This window comes from Podarcis vaucheri (genome assembly GCF_965113315.1).
Source record: "Podarcis vaucheri genome assembly, chromosome: 4".
NCBI classification, from domain to species: Eukaryota; Metazoa; Chordata; class Lepidosauria; order Squamata; family Lacertidae; genus Podarcis; species Podarcis vaucheri.
The window spans coordinates 99,501,304-99,526,109 of record NC_138762.1 but is presented as its reverse complement, the minus strand read 5'-3'; the positions used below and the strand labels follow the sequence as shown (position 1 = coordinate 99,526,109).

The 24,806-nt window shown below is 45.0% G+C and overlaps 1 protein-coding gene across 3 annotated transcripts in view; it reads left to right on the top strand.

Annotated features, from left to right (window-relative positions):
* Nucleotides 1–6,199: 6,199 nt before the first annotated feature.
* Nucleotides 6,200–24,806, top strand: part of SLAIN1 (SLAIN motif family member 1) — a 40,843-nt gene continuing 22,236 nt past the window's right edge. For all 3 annotated transcript variants that reach the window (XM_082218684.1, XM_082218683.1, XM_082218682.1), the window contains exons 1-2: nt 6,200–6,680; nt 15,445–15,584. In XM_082218684.1, coding sequence (XP_082074810.1) covers nt 6,232–6,680; nt 15,445–15,584 — 589 coding nt within the window. In that variant the 5' untranslated portion in view covers nt 6,200–6,231. The remainder of the gene's footprint in view (nt 6,681–15,444; nt 15,585–24,806) is intronic.

The window sequence follows — 24,806 nt, the reverse complement described above, 5'->3', positions numbered from 1 at the left end:
ACACCATAAGCCGGCTATGGCTTGTTTTTCCACAAGAACACAGCAAGGCATGAACAATAAGGGCTGGTTCACACTTACGAATCCTTGCTAAGCAGCTGTGTTAACTGCACCATGTTGTGTTTTATTGCTCTTATTATAGGTTATCTAATAACTGAGCCATGAAATAAAGGATGCTTTAATGGATTCTGGAATGTATAACATTATAGGATGGGATAGTGATACACAATCTCTTATTTAAAACAAAAACAAAAAAAATGGGGGGGGGTATCATTTCAATGCTGATGTAAAAAAACCCCCACAACCCAGGAGTTCTTTTTACATCTGTTTTACATATCACTTGCCTTGAGGCTTTCATTTTTCTTTGGATGTTTTTATGATGGAGTCCTCAAAGGAATGGTTTGCTGGCAGCTGTTTTAACGAATGGTTTTTCTTCAATAACAGATTAAATTAGCCACATTGAAGAATGCTCTCATAAATTATAGGGATATCTGTGACTCATCAAGTCCATTTTCCCATTCACATAATGAAACTACTTCTTTATTTTACTAATCAAGGCACCATTCCTAAAGGAAAGGAATCAATCAGAACAGAAAAAAGGCCATTCGTTTTTCCACTCTCTCCCCTGCCTGGGTTTTTCCTGTGTGGAGAAAGGATGGTCCTAACTTCAAAAAAGCAGGGCATGGTTCTACACTACTCAAGCATTCATTTGTGAAGCTGGTGTTGGTGATGAAGTTATTCTATATGCTAGGTTTTATGTGTTGCATGTTTGGCCCATTGTGGCATTTTGTGCTTCGTACGTTGGGTGTGTCTGTCTTTATTCTATTTGCTTTGGAAGAGCTCAGGCTGGTATATGTCAGACTAAACCAAATTCTGTCCTCTCACAAATCCAGTGAGGCAGTGGCGTAGCGTGGGTTGTCAGCACCCGGGGCAAGGCAAGTAATTTGCGCCCCCTAACCCGTGGATTTGCGCCCCCTAACCCTAACCCCCAGATGTTGCACCCGGTGCGGTCGGGCCCCCCTGCACCCCCCACGCTACGCCACTGCAGTGAGGCAGTAGATGCTGCGAAACAGTGACTAGCTAAGGTCACCCAATGAGCTTCACAACCTGACTGAGGCCAAGAGACCTGAGGCAGAACAAGATGTTGTTTTGCCAAATGCAATAGTTCTTTTGGATTTGGGGCAGTAACGCCTCTAGCGGAAAGAGGTTCAGTGCTTTTATTAAGTAGCAGGCTTGAATACATAATAAAAAGCAGTGGAGCAGTTGTTAAGCAGAATAACATAGCACAAGCAAGAGAGATTACTTCCCCCTCCTGTTATGTCAAAAGGTCAGGCCCCATCAGGGAACTGTGTATACCTTAGACCAAATGCCTCACACCTGTTCCGTAAGTTATTGGGAGGGTGTGAAGGATGTTACATCACCTGCCAGGTGTAATAGGCTAATAGGGGCCAGCATGGTTAATAAATTCTGCAGCTGTGCTACTTCTGACAGGCATATCAGCCTTCAGCCCCCATACTGCCAGCACTTACTCCTGAAGCTCAAACAGCCAATCAAGACAATAAAGCAAACCAACTCACTGAGGAAACAAACCGTCATTAAAGGGACATTATGGAGTTATATTGTCAAATCCCAAACTACCCATTAAGCAACACATAAGTGTCCATAATGATAGATACATTCGCAATAATCGAATAGCAAGAATGCAAGATTATGCATTATTTAAATATGGCGTAACATACGGGTTGGTTTTATTAAGGACATGGTGATAATAAATAAATATTGAAATAATGAGAACATTTGAGTCCCGCCATTGCCACCACACCTCTCAGGATATGCTGAATAGATTCTTTCGCCCTATGAGAACTGATCCCAGATAGGATAGAAAAGGAAAAGGCTAGACGGTGAATGCATACAAAGGTCCAGCTATGGGCAATCTGAACTCATTGGATAACTTTGGCTCATGGGTTGAAGGTTCCCCAACCATGAGGTAGATGTGAAATAGCACAGAAGACAATATTTGGTCCTTCTGTATTGCATAGCATAAATGCCATGGCGCACAGCTCTTGCATGTCTTCTGGTATTTGCTACCACAAAAGTTGTGTGGGTATTTTCCTTCTGGGTTGAGCCAAAGTTATCCAGCAAGTTAGGATTGCCCATAGCTTCACATTTGTATGCTGCACGGGTGCTTTCTATACTCCCAGTCGCTAATCTAGACAGTCCAGAAAAATACCTTGGCCCATGATATCGAAAACCACTGAGATGCCCAGGGGAATTAGAAAGGTCACCATGGTTCTCCTTTTTCTCCCAGCGCAGGTTGTCCATCAGGACACCCAATGTAGTTTCAGGACTAAACCCAGGCCAGATGCCAGACTGAAATGGATCCACATAATGTGTCCTTCAAGAGTGTTTGGGAACTTTTAACCAAAATGTGCAGAGTTGAGACTAGCCAGCAATTAGAACAATTTTCAGGTTTTTAGAGAATTTCTTGGGGAGTGGTCCAAGCAGCTGGGACCATCTTATCTCTTAAAGAGGCATTAGTAACTTCCAGACCTATATGGACATCTTCCCCCAGCAAAGAATGACTAAACGTGCACTTTATGGACATGATTTGATTGACTGACTGACTGACTGATTGATTTTTCCGCCCTTCACCGTAAGGTCCCAGGGTCTGTTACAGGATTAAAAACAATATCTTGATCCACTGAACCCAAACAAGATGCCTTCTGAGTAGCAGCCAGCAACTTAGTTGCAACAAAACTGGCTTTCAGACTGAGGTAGAGGCGTGCAATTTTATCTGCAAAGTATTGTACTGTGAAAATAAATTACAACATGCTGTCCACTGAGTCTGGATGACCCAGACTTCATAACCCTCAGGACAACTCCAATGAACAGTTCTGAGTAAATTGCAATCGCGGTGCAAAACTATTCATTTATAAGAAAGATACATTCTGTTGAGTTAGCTCTATAGAAATCAAATCCATTATTTGATTTATTGTACATTTTGTGTATTTTTAAACAAAAAAGCATTTTGTAAATGCAATTTAATTACCATCCTAACCATGTGTATTCTATTCCCAATGTTAGCATTTTGCTCATGAAAACACAGTCTTAGAATATGAAACTCTTATCTTTCCAGTGTTTCTTTATCTACAGTGCATCTACAATGGAATCATTGCATGTTAATACATATGAATTAAAAGGACCTCTTCCCTCCAAATGATTGGGTATAGAAAGCACACGTGCAGCTTCCCCTTTAGGTTATCAGTCATTTAAAACAATCAACCTATATTGGTGATTTGTGTTTCAGCAATGTTATATTTGCATAATTACAACACTGAAATTAGCAGTTTCAGCTTCTAATTATATGGTTTGTTATCTTTTCTCCCCCTTTTTGAAGGAACGTAATTCTGGGAGCTTCCTAATTCAGCAATGGATATAAGCCTACATTTTTGTGGTGCATTTGGATCAATAGTTTTTAGTACTGTTTCTGAAGGCCATCCAGTCCAGGCATGGGGCACCTTAGGCCTTCATGATGTTGCTGAACAACAACTCCCTTCAGCCCCACCAAGCATGGCCAGGGGTGAGGGCCAAAGCTTCCATACGTCTGAGTAAGTCTTGTCCCAGAGACTAAGCAAAGAAAACACAACATCCCAGCTTTCCATAGTTTTATGCAAGTATACCTTGCTACCAAATGATTGTTAGAAACACTTGTGAATGGGATAACTTCTGAACTCTGATTTTACTGTGGGTTGTATCCAGACTAAAGGCACAATCCTATAATGTCTACTCAGAAGTATGTGCCTTTGAGAGTAAGATGGCGCTTGTTCTCAGGTAAGGTTGTACAGGATTGCAGCCTAAGTAACAGTTCATTCCAGCTGAAATCAGTGGGATGAGTTAGTCACAGCTATCATATTTCACCGGAAACGACGTGCAAATCCTAGACATGGCTACTCATAAAGTCATTGAGCTCAGCTGGGGCTTACTCCCAGGTGGCAAGTGGGCATAAGCTAGCCAAGCAGATTCACTGGAATCAATGAATTTCATTGGGTCCTGCTCTGTAGATAACTAGCACTGCATATCAACCAAAGTTGCAACCTAATCTAAACTTTTGGGTCACTTTGCTTTTGCAGAGACCTTGCTTCTGCACTTTCAACATACAGTGGTGCCTCGCAAGACGAAATTAATTCGTTCTGCAAGTTTTTTCTTCTTGCGAGTTTTTCATCTTGCGAAGCACGGTTTCCCATAGGAATGCATTGAAAATCAATCAATGCGTTCCTATGGAGACCGTCCGGGGACAGAGGGGAAGCGCCGCGCGCCTTCCCCTCTGTCCCCGGACCTGTTTTAAAGCAAGGGAAGGGGCAGCGGGGAGAATCGCTTCTCCCCGTTGCCGCCCCTTGGTTCAAAAGGGGTCCGGGGAGAGAGGGGAAGGCGCGCGGTGCTTCCCCTCTGTCCCCGGAGATTGCGGGGCTGGCAACGGGGAGCAGCGATCTTCTCCCCGCCGCCCCTTGCTTCAAAAGAGGTCCGGGGACAGCAGGGAAGACGCGCTGCGCTTCCCCGCTATCCCCGGAGCTTGCGGGGCAAGCTTCGTTTTGCGAAGCAAGCCCATAGGGAAATGCGTCTTGCGAAGCGGCTAAGAAAACGAAAAACTCCTTCGTCTAGCGAGTTTTTCGTCTTCAGAGGCGTTCGTATTGCGGGGCACCACTGTACAGACATTAAGCACAGGCTGCTTCCCCCATCACTTGATCTCCATGCTAGGAACCACTTTGCCTGTTCTCAACATCAGAATACCAGGCTGCGGTGAGCAGCACAAAGATTGCTGTTGGCAGCAAGGTGGCAGGGAGAGTTGCCAACCTTCCACATCAAGGGCACCTACTGTGTAGTAGGAAGCTGATCACAATGCACACTGAGCCCAGAGTTGCTGCTCCATTCGGTTGCCAGAGAGCATGGTGCGCTGCTTGGCTGGAGGTGCACAACCGACACCCCGTCCTGCTTTAATGCCATTTCCAAACAGTGGCTCAGCGTATGAGCAGCCTTCTTGCCTCACATGCATTCAGGAGGCTCACAGGTCCGCTGAGACGCAGGGACAATGCCAAGGGTTAGCCAGGGCTTGCAATCCCCACCGCACAAAATTTACTTCCACCCCATTTGTTTCCCTGAGATTTCAGCCACCGCCCATTACCCTCCTGCACAGCGTGGGTTAAACAATCACTAATAATAACCAAGTGTTTTTAGATAATCCAGTTTGATTCAGTGTTGGTCAGCTACCTCATATTTTATGAATGTATTAAAGCTCTTAGGTGTTTCAATTATTTTATCGCTTAATGCGTTTGCCACCCTGGGCTCCTTTGGGTGGGGGCAGACTTTGGTAACATGGCACCTTGAGAGAGGACAAAATTTGTCCTCCCCCCTCAATATTATTATTTTTACTATTATTATTAATTGAATTTATATACCGCCCTATACCCTTGGTTTCACAAGGATTCCTTTTGGCATTGCTTTTTTACTGGAACTTCTCAGTATTTATAAAGATAAATATAGGTATTATTATTATTATTATTATTATTATTATTATTATTATTATGCACCTCTTCAATCCAGCGTCCTCTGTGAGGGAACCACTCGTACTGCCCTAAATCCCGCACAGCTTTGGGTGGAATAGAAATGTAATTTAAAACTAACCGCTATTATATTTCCCCAACAAGCTGGCGCCTAAAAAAAAAAATACCTCGAAATAAATAACGGCTTTTCTTCCCTCAAACTTTGTCCCTCCCCCACCCCCACCCCCCGTCAGCCCTGCTATTAGCACTAACTCGCCCTCAGTCAGCACGTGCCCTTTCCCGCCCTTTCTCTTCTCGGCCACGCCAGAACTGGACGTCTGAACGTGCTTCGGCACCCACCCCTCTCAACCGGACTTCCACGACGCCTTTCCTCACCGAGCGAACGTAGACGTGGGGGGAACCATTTCCCTGCACGGGGGGGGGGGGGCGGCGTCTGGCCGTCCCCCCGCACCCCCCCTTCCCAGCTCCTCGCGCGCGCGCGCGCGCTCCCCTTCCCTCCGCGCAGGCCCAGAGCCCCGCTCATTAGCCTCTCCCCGCCCTGCTTTGTTCCCATTGTGCGCCTCGCTCGGCCCGGCGGAGGGAGGGAGGGAGGGCGGGGAGGCGAGCGAGCGAGCGCCGCTGCGCGCCAGGCGCGTCTCCGGCCAGGCGCCGCGTCTGCAGCCTCCTTGGCGGAGGGATGGAGGCTGCCGTGCTGAAGCCCCTCGTGGCCGAGGTGAAGCCGGGCGCCGTCAGCGCCGAGCTGGAGGTGAAGAAGCTGCAGGAGCTGGTGCGCAAGCTGGAGAAGCAGAACGAGCAGCTGCGCAGCCGGGCGGCCGCCACCTCGCCCGCCTCGCCGGGAAGCGCCGCCGCCGCCGGCGCGCTCCTGCTGCTCCCCGCCGCGACCCCCAGCACCTCCCCGGCGGCCTGCATGCCCAGCCCGGTGCCCGCGCTCCTGTGCCAAGCCGAGCCCTTCGTCTACTTCAAGCCCTCGCCCCCCGGAGGAGGAGGAGAGGGAGGAAGCTGCCGCCCCGGAGGCCACGAAGCCTCTCCCCCTCCTACGGACACCGTCCTGGATGAAGTGGAGGTGCTGGATCTGCAGGGGGTCGAGTGCTGCGATCCGGAGGACGACGGCGACGACGAGACGTGGTGGGTGCATTTCTAGGCAGGCTCCAGATCCAGACACACACACACACACACACACACACCCCCGCCAGAGTGGGACAACGCAGTCAGATGGGCGGCATATAAATAATAATAATAATATTGCTTCCATCCTCACCGAAGGAAAGGGTTCCCCCGCCCCTGCTCATCGCCTGGGGCCCTTCCAAGGAAAGCCCCCTCCTCTCTCCCCAGCTGGCGCTTTTCAAGGCTGCCTTATTAGCATTAGCTCCGCAATCCCCCTTGATCCTGTTTCGCAGCGATTTAAATCAGCCTTTTTCACCCCCTTAACGTCTCCTCGGTCATCATTATTAACTCCTTCCCCCGCCAAGGGGGACTCGCTTAGGGGACTCGTATTGTCGCTTCCTGCTTCCCACAAGCCCAGGATTTGCCTCCTTGATCCTGCTTGTTTAGGAATATCCTGCCCTTGCTGCATGCTTAAATTTATGGGGTCCCGTCCCACCCCGAATCCTTCAGAAACGCTTCGGCCTAATGACTAGGGTGTTAAGAATGCAGTTGTTGTCTTCTTGCATTGGGCTGATCAAGTAGATCACGCTCAAAGGCAATGGCATGTTCTCATTTAGTGTGATTTCCAGAGGGGTAGGCTGTTGGTTGCAGCAAAACCAAACAGAGGTCTTCCGACACCTGAGCAAATTTTAGAATGGTTAGAAGCTTTCATTGCACCCACGGAATATTCTTTGCCACCGCAAGGCTTTTTGATTTTCATTTAATATAGAATTCCAGGATTATCGCTGACAACGGGTGGGGGGCAGCAGCCAAGTAATAGTTTATATTCTGAAAGGGAAGTAAGAATGGAATCAGTGGTTTGAACTGAACGTGTTTTTCATTCTTTGCTCCTTTTTTCTTGGTTGAGCACCTTTACGTTTGTTGAGCAGTGCTGCTGAGATACTACATTTAAACGCCGCTCTGCCAGTTTGGAGGAGGAGGGAAACCTGACATGCAAAAAAATGTGGTTTTGTTCAAAGCTTGCATCCAATTAGTTAACCCCCAAAGGCAATCAGTGGGGCTTATTTGATGCATCTTATGAATTAGCATTTTATGCATGTCATAAATGGCAATGAAGATAATGGGGAATGCCTTGAAAACGACACTTCGTTAGTACTGATGCCTCTGTGGAAGCTTGAGATCCCATTGCTTTGAAAAGATCACAAGGGATTTCAGGACTGTGGTCAGCAACCCTTATCCGCCAGGGCTGCTGCTTGCTCCTGAATGGATGCTTTGTGAAGCGAAGCTGCGAGTAGCTCTGGAAGCAGAATGAAAATGGAGGTAGCACCAGTGATTTATACAGCTGCAGCAAACTGTGTAAAGTGTGACAGTCGAAGTAGCCTGCAAACCGCCCCCTCCCATTGTTAAAAAAATACTGCAGAGATGGTAGCAGCAACCTTCAGTCTTTTCAGACCCTTGTTTTAATTCTTGTCTGCAACAGAAATCCACTCATTTTTTTTCTTCTTGTTGATTCTTCTTTATCTGTGCTTCTCATTTCTCTCTGGGGCAAGCTATATATTAAACAAAAATGTTTGTATATTCAAATCTTGATGGCTGCTTCTTCCAGGGAAGCGTGGGGGGAGGAATGCTTGAGTATTCCTTCCTTCGCCAGTTTCCTACCACCACAATTTCCCCTCACCCCAAGATGCCGCCTCCCCAGTGGGTTCTGTAATGCATGCTTGCATCTCAAAAATGCATCTGGAACCCTTGCAGGAGTGGGGTGGGGAGAGCTGCAAACAAAGTGTCAGGTGGAAGAAGGGCTAAGTGTGAACATGCATGCTCAATCACAGGCGCAAAACAGCTTATTCACTCAAAATTGCCTCTTTCCAAATCCTCTTTTCTGCTAGAAGAAGCAGCTGTTAGGGTTTAAATACATTCACGTATAATATAGTCCTTTCTGGTAATCTGTCTTTCTCTTCTACTCTGGTCATTCTGCGCTCTCCCTATCAGTTTCCTGCTCCTTTCCTTAAAAATTAAAAAAAAACCAAAATGTTAGTCACTTTGGTGCAACACACCTTGACTCTAGTTGTGACATAGTTGTACATCACAGTTCAACTCACCAGTTGAAGATTGATGCATTGTAGGATGGAATTGTGTTAATGTTACCTTTTCTTTTAAAAATAAATAAATTCTATACCACTTTATCAAAGTACGGAGAATAATACTTCATAATTGTCCCAAGCTTGATGTGCCTCATTTTTTCAAAGTATATAGTATAGAATATATGTCAATGCAAATGATTTCTGTTTGCACACGCACAAAACACACATCTGCTCTTGTGAATGGATGTCAATCTGCATGAAGCTGAACACATGTAAATCCTACTGATTTTGATAGGAGTGAATGAGGCAGCAGTTGCCTCATTCTCTCTCTGCCCCATTATAATCAGTGGCATTTACATGTATTTAATTCTAACTGGCTCACATCCAGTGTGGTTAATAGATGCATTCATGATTTTTAATTCCAGGGGGCTACATACAATTTTGTAGAGTATGTATCACTGTAACTCGCAAGAGGACTGGAGGAAATCAACTAGGTGCAGTTATATATGAAGACAGAAGGGAGCATTTCCCAAAATTCAATGGGTTGTGTGCTTTCAGTGCTGTAACTTGCCTTGATTTAAGGCTGCATTTCTAAGGTAACTGACCTGCAAATGGACTTGAGTTAGTGGTAACTAAGGAGAGTTCAGATGCACATAAAAATAAAAATCAAGGCTCAGTCATGGAAAATGTGAAGCACATCTGAACATACACAGAGTGTATTTTTCTCACCACCAAGTAATCATAGTTTACTCTTTGTAAATAGGCATGTGGAGCTGTGCCCCTGGTTGCCTGCAGTAAGTAATAATCACCCCTGGCGAGCAGGCAGCAAATATTTTGAAATTTGAAGGTAATTGGTGGTTCTTCCTCACCCCCTGGTGGTTTTCCAAAGATGAATTTCAGGTGGCTGACACATTGCATGCGGAAGGCACCGGGATCAATCATTCCGGTTAACAATTTTCAGATAACAGAACTGGCAAAGACCCTGCAGGACTGCTACTGGTCAGGAATTAAATGGAGCAATGAGCCAAGTTCCAGAGGAGAAAGAACAAAGATAACATTCTTCTTGCTGGTGGGCTTCCCTGGTGTTTTGGTGGCAGGGTGGGAAGGGATTGAGCTATCCTGGGATCTGCTGGATCCTTAACTGCCCCCTCTGACATCACTTGATGACATGGGCTCGATTCCAGTCTGATATGCCAGCTCCAAGTTGCCTTTTCTTTTTTTTATAAAAAATTTATTAAGTTTTCCACAATTATAACAAATATCGCCTAACAAACTAACAAACAAAAACAGAAACAAAAAACAACAAAATACATCAAAGAAGAAAACAATACACAAATAAAGAATAAGAACAAACTTAGTTCTTTAAAGATCCAACCTTATAAACATATTATTGACTTCCCCTAGTCCCTCCCTTCTGAGTTTCCTTGTATCTGGATGTAACAGCTTTCCAATATCATTATTAAGCAAAAATATTTCCCAAGTTGCCTTTTCTGCTGCCTCTCCACCTTTTGTCCTAGCCAGGATGAGAGAGGATTGTAACAGCTGAAGTCAAAGGGCATTCCTTATTAATACACATACCCTGGATTGGGCTGTAACTGTGGTTACATAGTCAGTTTTTACTTTTACTTTATGGAGGAAAAGAAGAGTACAGTGACAATTAAAGGTCAGCAGCTGGGGTCCTGCAACAAGATGTTTCCTTGTGGAGTGCTTCTGTTCGGGAACTTTTTCTCGGTTCGCACTCCCTCTCCTAGTTTTTCTTCCATCTTTCTCTCACTCTCCTCCATACCACCATAACATAAGGTTACCAGACATCCCCGTTTCCTGGGGACAGTCCCCGGATTTACAAATCAGTCCCCATACAAAATCCATTGAAGTTGAAAAGTGTCCCCGGATTCATTGGAAAAAATCTGGTAAGCTTACCGTAACAGGCATTCAGTTCTCTCTCTTCCCCCTCTTCTGCTCGGACCAGGACTGGCCTGGGACTTTTTGCTTCCTGTCATCTCTGACCCACTTCCACCAGACAAAGTGCATTGTGCCACAGGCCAGCCGAGTTGTTTTGGCACTGAAGGCAGAAAAATCCTGCAGGTACCCCTTCCCAAGAGTAAAGATGGAATAATAGTTGTTTGCTTACTTAAACAATTAACAGTTTGCTTCCCTTTTGTGGCACTCAAAGCCAGCTAATTGAGATTGCTGACATATCCTGCCTAATATTAAGACCAGCCCCTGGTTCAGTCCTCAGGTGGGCTATTTGTAGATTCACAACTCTCCATTCTGGTTCATGGATGGCAGAGCAGTGAGGTGCTACGCTAGTTCTCTATTAATTTTTTCTTCTGATGTGTACGGACAGCTCTCCCCTCAGCCCCTGGGGACATTGGGGAAAAAACAGCTCCTAAGTGATGTGATCTATCCAGATCATGAACTGGTTCTTTCTGAACTTGCATATCTATTTTTCTCTGACCTCCTGTTCCTCAGTCCCTTGTTGGCTCCATGCCATTGAGTATTGGTGGAATGTGTTCTTAAGGGGTATTTTAATCCTAAAGTCTGCCTGTATCTCTAATGCATCAGTAAAGTGGTAAGTGCACAGAAAGACTCAAATCAGTATTGGTATATAGATGTCCTTTATTTCTAGCTTAATTAGCAGTGAAGTCTATTAACTTCTATGAGATTCTGGAAATAACTGTGCAAACACCAGCTCATACTTAATAGTAGGCATATTTCAAGGTGATGCATAATTACAAATAATAACTTGTAACCACCACGCGTTCCCTCTCATGGAGCTGGAGGATGAACAGGTGTTAATTGCAAATTGTTCTAGAGTCGGGAAAGTGTTGAATAAGGAGAGGGATTCTCTGCCACAGCAGAGCTGTCTTTGCTATATTGCTAGGCTAGACCTTGGCTAGGTAATAAGTCCCATTGAACTAAATAAGACTTGCTTCTCAGTAGTCCTGCATAGGCTCACACTGTGAAACTCCTGTTTTACTTAAAAATAGTCTCCAAGGGCTGCTATTCTGAATTCTGGTCGGGTTCGGCATTTAGCTCTTGGCATTAAAACTTTGATCTTGAAGACATGTTGGCAGTTGCATATTGCTAACTGTTTGTCCAGAAAACATATCTGTATTTCTTCATTTGAAAACTGAAGCACGGAGATGTCTACAGAGGACTTTAGACTGTACTGGCAACTGGCCTGTAGATTTCAGTGAGGCTTGCAGTAGAATAGATCAGTTTCCCCCCCCTGAGATAAATCAAAGGATGCATTGTTTAGAGAGCAATCCTGTTGCAAGCTCCGCTGGGGTGAGTGGATTAGGATCCAGTGGCTCTCCAGCTAAGCCAGGAGGTTCCTGGCACAGCCAGGCCAGCTTAAATCCCACATCCGTGGCTTTTCCGGAGATATGCTGGTGTATTTCTCCCATTCTGGCTCAGCCCAGGACCCTCCTTACTGATCTGAGCCTGGTGGATGCTAAGTTGGTGCAAGCCATTATTATTATTATTATTATTATTATTATTATTATTATTAGCCACCCATCTGACTGCGTTGCCCTAGACACTCAGGGCAGCTTCCAGCAAAATATAGAAACACAATAGAGCATCAGGCATTCAAACCTATGGACTTCTATCCTGTGGCTGCAGCTGGAGTTTACTATTAATCTCCTAAGGTAGCCTGCCCCTTCGTTTCCCTCCCACATAATGACCTTCTCAATGTGGGGCATTTGTCTGGGGAGAAGGGGACGACGGAGGATGAGATGGTTGGACAGTTTGTCGAAGCTACCAGCATGAGTTTGACCAAACTGTGGGAGGCAGTGGAAGACAGGAGTGCCTGGCGTACTCTGGTCCCTGGGGTCACGAAGAGTCGGACACGACTAAACAACAACAATTTCTGATTTCTTTGGGCTTTGTGCATTCATCTTAAAAAAGAAAAGCCAAGCTGTGTATGTGGTTGATTTCTTAAAAATGATTTATGTAAAATAGGATAATATAGTTAGTTTTGCATCACTTCTTCTGTTTAACATTTGGCCTTTCAAATTGCTGTGGGGGATGGGCAGTGTCTGTGGGGAGTGGAGGGATAGCCATGGGGGAATGAACCTTGGGGTTAATGGTTGACATCCATTTGCCTCAGGAGACAGTGGAAGAGTGTGGCTTCAGGGGTGAAGTCAAACCATTGAGTTTCAGCACCAGCTGAGGCTGTAGAGACTGCTACGGGAGAGACATGCTTTGTTGCATCTGGGGCAGATGAAGATGTCTAGTTTTGCTGCTACAGGCGTACCATGACATTTATTCTCGCTGTGCTCCTCCCAATAGTCATTCCTCCTCTGGTCACTGATACACAACCTAACTGATTGTCTCCAGGCACTACAGTAATCTGCAAAGGATTCCCACATTACAATATTAATGTTGCCAGCCTTCATGTCGTGTTTGCAGACGACTCTGCAACACAGAGTTGGTTTGCCAATGAACCTGGTTCCTGAAGTCAGCTCCCTGCAGAGTACGTCCTTGGGGGTCCAATTGCATTGCAATTGTCCAGCCTGTAGATTATCAGAGCATGGAGAACCGTGGCAATCTCTGTAGCTGGCAAACCAGCTGGACATGGAAACAGGTGTGCTTAGCCACTGAGCCTGCCCAGTCTCCAGCAACAGTGTTGGATCCAGTAGCACCCCAAGCTATGAACCTGCTCCATCCAGGGGAGTGTAACCTGCCCAGAAGAAGCAATCTCCCTCCTGGACTCAAGAACTTGGAATGCATAATCCCTCTGCCTCTTCAAGATTCCCCTTCAGTTCATTGGCCTGTACCCGGCCCATTACTGCCTCCAAGGAGCAGTCTAGCACTTCAACCTCCTCTCCTTATTCCAATGGATTGGAGAGACAGCTGGGTGTCATCCACATATTACTGATGCCTCATTCCAAATATCCTTATGACAGCTGCCAGTGGAGTTCCAACATGCGTTCTAGCCTGGCAAGAACGCTCAAGGAGTGTGCAAAACAGTGCCAGGCAGGAGTTAGGACAGAGATTCCTGGAGGGCCACATTTGACCTTCCTTCTTAAAGCGTTAGTGTCGATAGAGTTCACAGTTTTCTTAACTGAAGCCCTTTTTTTCATTTTTTGTAACACCCAGTTGTATGGCTCATGGAAAAGGGGAATCTTCCTCTGAACCCACCCACCTACCCCAAAACCACCCTACAACAAGATGGCAGGATAGAGTTGACTTTAATCTAGGGTGGCAAAATCACAATTCGATTGAGAGGTGATGTGATATTTGATGGGCTTTCATATGGATGGAGCAAATTTTATATATATATGTGTGTGTGTGTGTGTGTGTGTGTGTGTGTGTGTGTGTATATACACTGTTCCAGTAACAAGAAGCCGAAAGCACCAGCCTGAAGATGACGAGTGAGACCTCGTCGAAACGTCGCACAGACACCCCGACTCTTACACGGGAAGACACCCGAAGACACCAAAACCTGCATTCCTGTACCCGTGAAAATCTACGAAAGCATATATATATATATATATATAGCTTCAGAAAGTAGGACCCAAACCAACAGGTCCAGTTTACAAGGAAAGAGGATTTCCACCAAACGTTAGGAGAAACTTCCTGGGGTACAAGTTGTTCAACCATGCAATAGATTGTCTTCAGAAGATGGTAGACTCTTACGCATTAGAGGTTTTTGAAGTAGAGGCCTTGGCCTCTGACAGGGGTGCTGTAGAAGTGGAATTACCTCCATGGGGGTTAAATTAGATGACCTTTCCCTTCTAGCCATGTGATTCTTTAACCTCTCTGAGTTAAAATTGGCTGCAGCTCCCTGTCTGGTATATACTTGGACATGAACCTGGGCTTATGGCCATGTGGTAATCTGTACAAAGACTCTTGATGAGTTTTTAACTTTTTTTGGTCTGAGTTAAGAGTGCTTAACTTTCTCTGGATGGCAGCCAAGGTATTAAAAAGCTTCTGTCTGCTTACCTATGTTGAAATCCTTAACAAGCAACTCTTCACTTCGAAGAATATGACGAGAGGAGCTATTATTAGATGTTGAATATGCCCCTTCACACTCCAGATGCACATCTCAGGCTTACTGTTCTTCAGTTAGCGAGACTCGCGATATGCACTCTGAAAAGGGTAGCAGTCGCAGATAGGGGACCAAAAGGTAAGTACAGAATTGTGTTTCCAGTAAATTGCACAAATAGGGAATTAACATCTAGAATGGAGTTCAGTATTCTAGAATTTTCTGAACTCTCAGATTACACCAACATGTTTTATGTGCTTAGCCGAAAACTGGATTTCACTGTGGCTCAACCATCCTTCCCAATCCTGGTGCCCTGTAGATGACATTGTACTCCACTCCCAGATAGCCTCAGACAGCATGGCCAATGGTTGAAGATGATGGGAGTTCTATAAACATCTGGAAGGTACCATGTTGGGGAAGGGTTGTTTAACTTTATGTACGTGACCACTAAATAGGACTGTAGTTTTTTCTGAAAGCTATTTACTTTAGATACAGTTCTGGACCTATTTGAGGTTTGCCTTCAAGGCTGTACACTCCAAACATAGTAATTATAAACCAATTAGAATGAGAGTACATTTAAAAAAAAAATATTTATTATTAATCTCAATTTGAGATATGCCCCCGTCTCTGCTTTTGTAGTGCTGTACATCTTCCGTTAGAAGCATCAAATTTATGTGTTGTGCTAAAGCTTTTCTTTGATTCTATTTAGGTTGTATGTTGCACCAACAAAGAGCATCGTACCCCAAGAAAAATCACTGACCCCTTTGCAGTGGTGTCGCCATGTTCTAGATAATCCAAGCCCTGAGATGGAAGCTGCAAAACGCTCTCTCTGCTTCAGGTTGGAACAAGGTAGCTTTGGGTTTTTTATTCATTGTGTTTCCATTGCTTTCTCAGAGAATCTGTTCCTCCTGGTTTTAGGCTGGTCCAGTTGAGTTGTCTGTGTGCAAGGTGTTCTGTATTTCTGTGGCCTACACATTGAAAACCGCGGAAGTAGGGATGTTTGAAACCAAGTGCTGTTTTTCTTCAGGGCTTTCTGCCCCATAGTCTCAAATATTTATGGGAGCTCTGCAGTGTCCCAGATTTCCTTGTTTGAGGATTTATGTCCTAAAATCAGATGCACATCTAAATAAGGATGTGCTTCTTTGCTTTCAGTGTGATGTACATTTGCATGTACACCTCTGTTCTTATACCCTCAATGAGCTTGTACATGAGTGTCTGGATTCAGATACCAGCTGCCCACCACCCAGACACCCCCGCCTTTGCTGAAAGTAAATTGTGGAGAATGTGGGTTTATCATAAATGCACTGACAAAGCTACAACATTGTATTGATTTTTTTTACTGCTGACTTTGTATATGTTTTAATCTGATTCCCCTTGTTGAATTGGTATCTGTTTTTTAAAGAAAGGGTTTCTTTGGTGGGGATGGTAAATTACTCTAAAAAGTAGAATATAGATAATTTTAATAAAAATAAATGCACATGTTGGACTATCAGAATATCCCTAGCGTGTGTGTGTGTGTGTGTGTGTGTGTGTGTGTGTCTGTGTGTGTGATATCATGTGTCACCATCATGAAGAAATGCTGGTACCGAAAATGTCAGTGGGTTTATTAATTGTTTTGTGGTGGTGCTTTTAAAAATGAAAACTGCTAAACCCTATTATTCACAGCCTATACATATCTGCTCAGAAGTAAGCCTCATTGAGTTAAGTAAGACTTATTCACAGGTAAGTGCATACAGGATTGCAACTGTAGTCGCATACAACACTAAAAGAGCTAAACAAATTTATAGCCATAACTCTTCATAAAACAAGAGTTCATTAAGTAAAACTGGCCAGATTTCCCGACAGAAAGAATCTTTATAATGAATTGGAGATCAGTTCACTTTCAAAATTCCCTGTGATACTTGTCAGATGATCTCTCGTTTATCATTTCCTTTGTTTTTTGGAGCATCTGAGAGAGTTGTTCCAAACCTATTATATGCGTTAATAACACTCAAGAGTTTCTGTTTCCCCATGTCATGTTTATTTCCACAGTCTGTGTTTTACTTCGGCCTCAGGATGCTGAGGTTTCAGAAGCAAATGAGGGATGAACACATCTTAATCTCTTGAGAACTTGTTTTTAAGAAAGGGGGAAATGCTCCATTCAAGTGCTTGCTTTTGTTACTGAAAGCATATTCTGGCATGAAACTTGCCAAATACTTGGCTTTGTGTGTGTGAGCATGATAGTATCTTAATTTTATTCTGCAATGGCCCAATGAACTGAACACATGGAGGAGTCTGGGCTCCTTCAGGCTGGTGGCTTTTCTCTTTTTGGCAAATATATTCTGCAGTGTGTCATTCATAAAATAATAGCGCATTCGTAGTGGAGTTATACTGCATTCTCTTAGTTGTTCTACAGTGCTTCCCTAATGCCTCTGGTGGGGCACTCTTTTGCTATAATGTGCAATGAAAGGAGAACAATGCATACACCCCGGCCCAATCCTGGGCATTTATGGTCTGAAACAGTACAGAATTTTAGCAGGAATCAACAGGATGTGCCCCAATTTGGAAACTAAGCCATACGTCTGCCCCAAACCTGAAGCAGACATGGTACAGAATTGAAAGCAGGATTGCACAGAACAGCTCCAACACCATCATGAGCACAAACGATAACGAATAAAAAGGAATGCCTGGTGCTTCTCATTGCACAAACCTAAATTTCTGTTATGTGATTGAATCCCTCTTGCAAAAATACTGACAGTCTGGAGGTGGCTATAAGCAAGAAGCATGTACCACTACAGTGTTTGTGAGAGTGTCATTTTCCCTGTGACACACACGGCAGTTTTTGAGCCATTTCAGGAACTCTTGGGTCGCAGTTCCATGTCCTTTGAAAGCGCACCTTGTCCTTTGTGTATCTATCCGTAGCAAGGCAATATCTTGTCCGATACCTGCCAGCCACCCTTTCTTTCTAAGCAGTGACTGAGCTGACAGTATGCGTCTGCTGTGAGGGAAGCTATAGTGTGTAGGTTTAAAACCTCACACGGGGGTCTAGGTTGAATGCTATGTGCAGAAGGGTTTAAGTGGGGAGAAGGTCCCAGAGTTGGAGGTTTCAGGAATATGGACCTCCAGGGCAGCTGCAGCAGAACAGATTGAGCAGTACTGAGAAATAAGGGCCCGTAGGAAGTAGATAACTGAGAAGCAGATGGCAAGCTAGTGAGAAGAAACACTATGTACCATCTGGGGGCGGGGGGAAGATTGAAGAGTCATGCAAGCTCTGGAGGTACGGAATTTCAACATATTGATTTGAGATAATCACCAAGACATTTGGCTGCAGGTCTCTGCTGCCTTTGGTTCCTCTGACAAAAATGTTCTTTGGAAAAGGCAGCTATGAGGTTACATAACGCGGGCATTTTCGGCCACACTAAGCAAACGGCAAAAGTTGGTGGAGGAGAGTATCATGAAGGAACTTACCGGGCATATTTGGAAGTCCTCTCGGTCATCGTTAGTTGATGGTTTGCATCAGCCTACCTAGACTCTTCTTTCTGCACCTTCTGTCTGAAACTACAGTTTTTGGAGAACGAAATGCAATGCAGAAATAAATGGAGGTGCTGTAGCTCAGTGGTAGAACACATGTTCAGCCTCTGGTGTCTCCACGTAATGAGCAGGTGGTAGATGATGGAAGAGACTTCTGGACACCCTGAAAGACTTTTTCCTAACCAAGTGGACAATAGTGGGGCAAGACAGACAAATAGGCAGACCTGGTGTGAGGCAGTAGTCTAATGTTCTTACAATTATAAGAACATGTTTCCATTCCTATTCTGTGACTTATTTTTACTGATCAATAGTTTATTTCATTATTTCTGCATAGCAGGGGTTGGACTAGGTGACCCTAGGGGGTCCGTTCCAACTTCTCAAATCTGCGATTCACATTCTTACTGTGTTTCACTGAGTTTTTGTGCAGAGGTTTCATAACCATGGCAATGGTTTCATCAGCCGTCTCGCTAGCAACAACAACAACAAGCCATCAGCACAAATCCATATTTCAGCTGCTTCACACGCATTTACAGTCTCTTTCTATATATCACTGTCTCTAATTGCTCTCGGGTATGGCTTGTTGTTTCTCCTCTTCTGCTTCCTCATTCAAAAGATGCGCCCAGGAAAGTGCCAGTAAGAAACAGCCCTCGGGACTAACATGCCCTTGACAAGTCCGTGCTAATTTTATCAGGAGGGGGAGGTGGAATAAATTCTGCAAGTCATGTTCCCCAGATTGTGCTTTCCGCACACCTTTTCCATCTGCTGGGCTGGCAACCAAAGAAAAGAGTAGTCCTTCTCAGGAGGCCAGATTTCTGGCCCCTAATCATAGTAGAACGATGGGTCTGCCATATGGTAAACTCCAGCTGTTGTGAGGTTGCTTATTTGTGTGAAGTTGCTGCCCTGTCCTTTGTCGTCCCACCCTCTGGACTCTTGTTCAGAGGTGGTCCAGACTCAGCTCATCCAAATATCATGATTGACTGCATGGAGAAAGTGGATGGGAGGGGATCTCTCTTGGAACACTAGAGCTTGTGAACATGCAGTGAAGCTGAGTGTTGGAAGATTCAGAACAGGTAAAATAAATTACTATGTTGCACCTAGTTAAACTATGGAACTCCCTCCTGCAGGAAGCAGCAACGGCCACCAACTTGGAAGACTTTAAAAGAGGATTCGGTCATGGAGGACGATGCTATCGGTCACTACTTGCCACGAAGGCTATGCTCTTCCTCCACAGTCGGAGGCAGTAATGCTTGTGGTGATGATGATAAGATTTATATACCACTCTTCATCGAAAGATCTCAGGGCATTTCACAAGAAAAAATATATAATTTAGTTGATCAGTGAAGGGGTATAAAAAAAATAAAATTTGCCCAATTGCCTAACAATTTGAGCAACTTAGCGGAAAATTCTAGGACAAATGGAAAGAAAATAAATTATCCTTATATAGGTTTCCATTTTCAAACAAGAACCCATAATTCGTTCTTTTTTAAAGGAAAGTATAGCACACACATACAAAAAGAGCACACAGTTGTTGGAGACTGTGGGTGCTTTTGTGCTTGCAGGCTTCCCATAGGCCACCATGTTTGGCCACCATGAAAACAGGACGTTGGACTATAGGGCCATTGGCCTGATACAGCAGGCTTTCCTTACGTTCTTATGTGACATGCATATGGGCTTTAGGGAATCATGTGACTTGTGCTTCCTTTGAGAAACGACTCTTCTATAAGAGCTAGATCATACCAGACACGGTAGGAAAGGCTCTTGATCTGTTTTCTCTTGTTTCTGTCTGGCCCAAGTGCCTTTGTAAGTTATATTTTTAAGCCTCCACGCTTGAGCTGCACCATCACTTCTCATCAAATGTTGACTTAGTAGAAGTTGGTGCAGCAAGTTTTTCTGTGCCTCTTGAACAGTGCTTACTCTTTGAGGGGAACGGTTGTTTTTGCATTTGCCCTTTTGCTGTATATGTGTGTGTGTGGGGACACATTGTGGAAATATGGTTTTGCCTTTAACGCTTATGGTTATATTTTGTTCTTGCAAGGAAGAAATGGTTCATATTCTGAAAGGTTTGGATCAGGCTTCCTCAAACTCGGCCCTCCAGATGTTTTTGGCCTACAACTCCCATGATCCCTAGCTAACAGGACCAGTGGTCAGGGATGATGGGAGTTGTAGTCTCAAAACATCTGGAGGGCCAAATTTGAGGAAGCCTGGTTTAGAGAACGGGCACCTTCCTTGTAAGTGCAGAACACACTTTGGCGTAGAACCATGGCAAGTAGTCTAAAACCTTTGGTTGTGGTGTACTGTGTTCTGTGACCCAGTTAAAATGTTACTTGAAGCCATGGGGTTTTTGGTTTGGACTGAGGAACTTGTGGTCTTGCAGGTGTTGTTGATCTCCAAGTCCCATTATCCCTCTTTGGGGCTGATGGGAGTTGGAATCCAACAACATTTGGACAGCTACATGTTCTTCATCCCTAGCTTAGCTAACTCATGATTGAACCCAAGCTTGCCTACAAACCATGGTTTGTTTGAGGCCTAAAAACCAGGATGTGAAACCATGGTTTGAAGTTAGTGCAAAATACTGTTTGCAAACAGTGGCTTCCCATATAAGTCTCAGTGTTGGAACTCTCATTATCTGAAATCTCAGTTATCCAAACACAAATAATTTATTATTTATACCATCTGGCTGGGTTTACCAAACCTTGCTACACAACTGGATGATTCAAATAGGCAGGCTCTGGCTGTTTATTTCGGGCCGAAACCATGGAGGGAGGGAGAGAGATTGGACAAATCCATTTTTCCTTTGTTTGGTGATTGGCTTTGAGCCAGAAAGCATGGAAGGAGAAAGGATGGGTTAAATATGTTCCCATAGGAAATCATGGCAATCGTCACCTCGTTGTGCGAACCTTACGGAAGTTTTCCTGGAAACACATAGTGAGGCCTGTGCATGCTTCCAAACTCTGAAATCATAATGGCAGGATCACTGTGCGTGGAGCAGCTGCACACTGAACTCTCTCCGTTGCCTGTGTGCCTGTCCCTCCTGCCTTAAGTCTTCCTGGGCACAACCTCATTTCCCTGCCCCTCTCCTTGTTGTGAAATCCATGGGCAGCCTGCCTTGCTCCTAGGCTGGCTTCCAAAAAGGAAGGGATGCAGAGGAACTGAAATGATTGTTTCACTATCTTTACCTGGAACAAAGTTAACAGCGCAATGTAGTCCAGAGCACAACCTTTATTACTCAGTGGTTACAGTTTTACACCTTATTATTTACCGTATTTTTCGCCCTATAGGACGCACTCCCCCCCCTCCAAAAATGAAAGGGAAATGTGTGTGCGTCCTATGGGGCGAATGCAGGCTTTCGCTGAAGCTTGGAGAGCGAGAGGGGTCAGTGCGCACCGACCCCCCTCTCTCTCCAGGCTTCAGGAAGCTATCCGTAAGCCTGGGGAGCCCGCGGGAGTTCCCGCAGGGCTCCCTAGGCTGCAGATAGCAGCCTGCTTGCCCGGAGTGCGGGGCGCACTCGGAGGGGGGGGATATTTTTTTTTCTTTATTCCCCCCCAAAAAACCTAGATGCATCCTATAGGGCAAAAAATCCGGTACTCTGTACCCCACAAATGGGACATCAGCAACTCAGTGTTCTCTCTACCATGGGAAAAAACACTTGTGGATGTCCATCATTTCACCAATAGCTCTTCTGGGCAACCCATTGATCAATCAGGTATAAAGCACATAGCTTGTTCACCCTATCTGCCACACCTCTTTAGCCAATCAAGCCCTGCCCAAAAGTGTGAAGCGAGCAAAGAACCATTCTATCACAAGCACCTGGAGATCTCGGGATTTCTGGGAGGTCCACACTCCACGACTTCATATGATCTGGGCAACTGTTGGAATTTCTGCCTGTCTTCAGGTACTTGGAGGAGAAAAAACCTGCCCTTGTGTAGCATTTCAGGCCACTTCCTTTTCAGGCTCCATTTGCACATTTAAACAATCTTGTCTTCCCCCAAAGAATCTTGGAAACTGTAGTCATAACTATAAGGGTGCTGAGAATTGCTAGGTGGCCCCACTATTCCACTCTCAGAGCTACAATTTGCAGAGTGGTTTAACAGTTAATCCCTCTTCCCCAGGGTACTGTGGGAATTGTAGTTCTGTGAGGGGAATAGGGGTCTCATAAAAAGCTCCCAGCACGCTTCGCAAACTGCAGTGCCCAGGATTCTTAGGTGGTTAAAGTTGGGATTAAGTGCTGAACTGTGTCTGAGATAGGTGCCTTCACAGAACTTGTGTAGCATTGGTGAACAGAGGGATCCTTGTTATCAAAGCAGAGAGGTTGACACCTTTCGGCATGGATATCTAGTAGATGGGCCAATCTAATTGTTTGGGGCTGCAAACTTCTTATCATGTAAAACTAGCTATCTGGCATGTGTGTGTCTGTGTGTTTCTGAGCTGACAGTCCGCCAAATCATTTCAGTTGCATTTATAAGGATGAGAATAGGTGGGCACTCTTTCCCCACTTTCTATGCCAAGGAGGGATTGGGTCTTGCCCCTCTCTGAAGAACAGCTGAAGGCTCTAGAATATATTTTCACCTCTCATCCATTTCCTTAGTGACAAACGTGGTGTTCTTGGTGTGGTTCTTAAGAGTCACAGCTGCAAAAACAGTAGCTTTGTTCAGGACAAGTCTTGTCACAGGAGTTATTGTGCAAAATAATGAATGCGGCTTACACTTGCGTTGTTGACTGCATCTGTGGGTGAGAGCATGCAGGCCATTAATTGGCCTTGGCAAATGACCACGCTGTTACAAAACTGTCTTGCGTTTAAAAGGAGAATCACAAAGGCCTTTTAACGTCTGCCTCCTTTTGCTGGTTTATAATGAGAAGTACAAAACGTTGCCAGTGGTATTAAAATCACAGGTATACTGTAGCTTTTGCTTCCTTCGGGTTTTCTTCTAAGGTGGCAGCTGCCTGCTTGTTCCTAAAATATATTTTGCATTTGTGGAAGATTCATTTAGTCATTAAAGCTCATGATTTAATAGACCGGGCTTGATTTTGGCAAAGGAGGCCTCTGTAACTTGTGATCAAGTCTTAAAAACAGGAGGCGTGGCTGGGATGCCATTCATTGCTAATGTGCTTTGTTCAGCATGGTGGGTCTTGACGTGCGTAGATTGTAGACCCAAGTGGCACCCAATACTACAGTGATCATGTGTCTCATATACGGGATTGCTGCATCAAAGCTTAAAAAACAAGGAACTCCATAGAGCTGCGTTGTCTGTGGTTCATTGAGTGCAATGTATTGACAGTGGCAATGCCCAGTGTATTCTGGGATGTCTGCTGCCCTGGAATGAGGTGGGACTTAAAGGAAAGCGTGCCAATTTAAAATATTGGTACCCAAATGATATGAGATTGACACTCTTGGACGTCACTTAACTTTCAGTGGCAAGTCCTAGGAGTCTTCTAGAGCATGTTAACATTAGATGCGTGGGGTTGACCCTATTGTTTTAATTAATAGGTGGTATTAATAGTACATTCAACTACTTTTAACTCTGAATTTTAAATTTTCAAATTTTGCTTGAAGTGCTATCAGGTTCGCTAATATGGAAGATACATTTTTTTTAATTAAAAAAAAAGTTGTAAGACTCAGATTCTCACACCTGGGATGTTGCATCTCTCTTTGGATTTCATATTAATATTTTGTTGCTCAACAACAGCTGTAATGCAGTTAATGGCAGTTTGTGGTAATGCTGTCACAGAGCATGATATGTGAAGGGGTGTGTGATTTGTATGACATTTTGAACTTCTAGAAGTGTCTGGAGGAGTAGAGAATAGGGATGTTGCCCTGCTTTTCTTTCCTTAATTTTGTTACATTTTAATCTCGCTGTTCCTCCCCAGAGTAGTATACCTGTGTCAGGGGATGATTAGCTGCTTGTGCTTAAAATAGTGCCCCTTCAGAGTTTGTGCGACCCCACAAACCTCTGTGTGTGACAGAGCTCCTCAGACATGTCTGCTCTAGTCACTTGTAGAGTCCGACAGTGGCTGTCTGCGGAAGCGCTTCCAGCAAAGAAGTTCCTTAACGGAAACGCGTCTCCTGGACTCACGACGTGACAGCTTCCGGCGAAGCATAGGTCTCCCTGCAGTTGCTTCTGACACCTCCCCGCTATTTTCGCTCGAAGTGTCTCTCACCCCTTTCTCTCCCCTTCTGCTTCCTGCCTGGGCTGCTGCGTCTCTCTCAGCATTACTGAGATCCTCCTCCAGAGACCCCGCGCTCCCCCTACTGGTCCCTGCTTTAGCTGTTGACTCTCTCCCAGTCTCTGGGAGCCCTACCACTTCCCTTTCCTCCGATGTCAGTTCCCTGACATCCACCTCCCCTCCAGGGCCCCCCTCTCCCCCGCCCCTACTCTCTCCTCTGGGCGGTGAGGAGCTGAAACCCCTAAAAGAATCCTCCTCATCTTCCGACGTCTCGAACCTTTCCCTCCATCGGTCTTCGTTCCGACTCGCTGAATCCTCCTCCACCTCGGAATCAGCGAACCCCTCCAACTCTTCTTCTTCGTCGGTGGTGGCGAAGTATTCCCTCCGGAACCTCGCCAC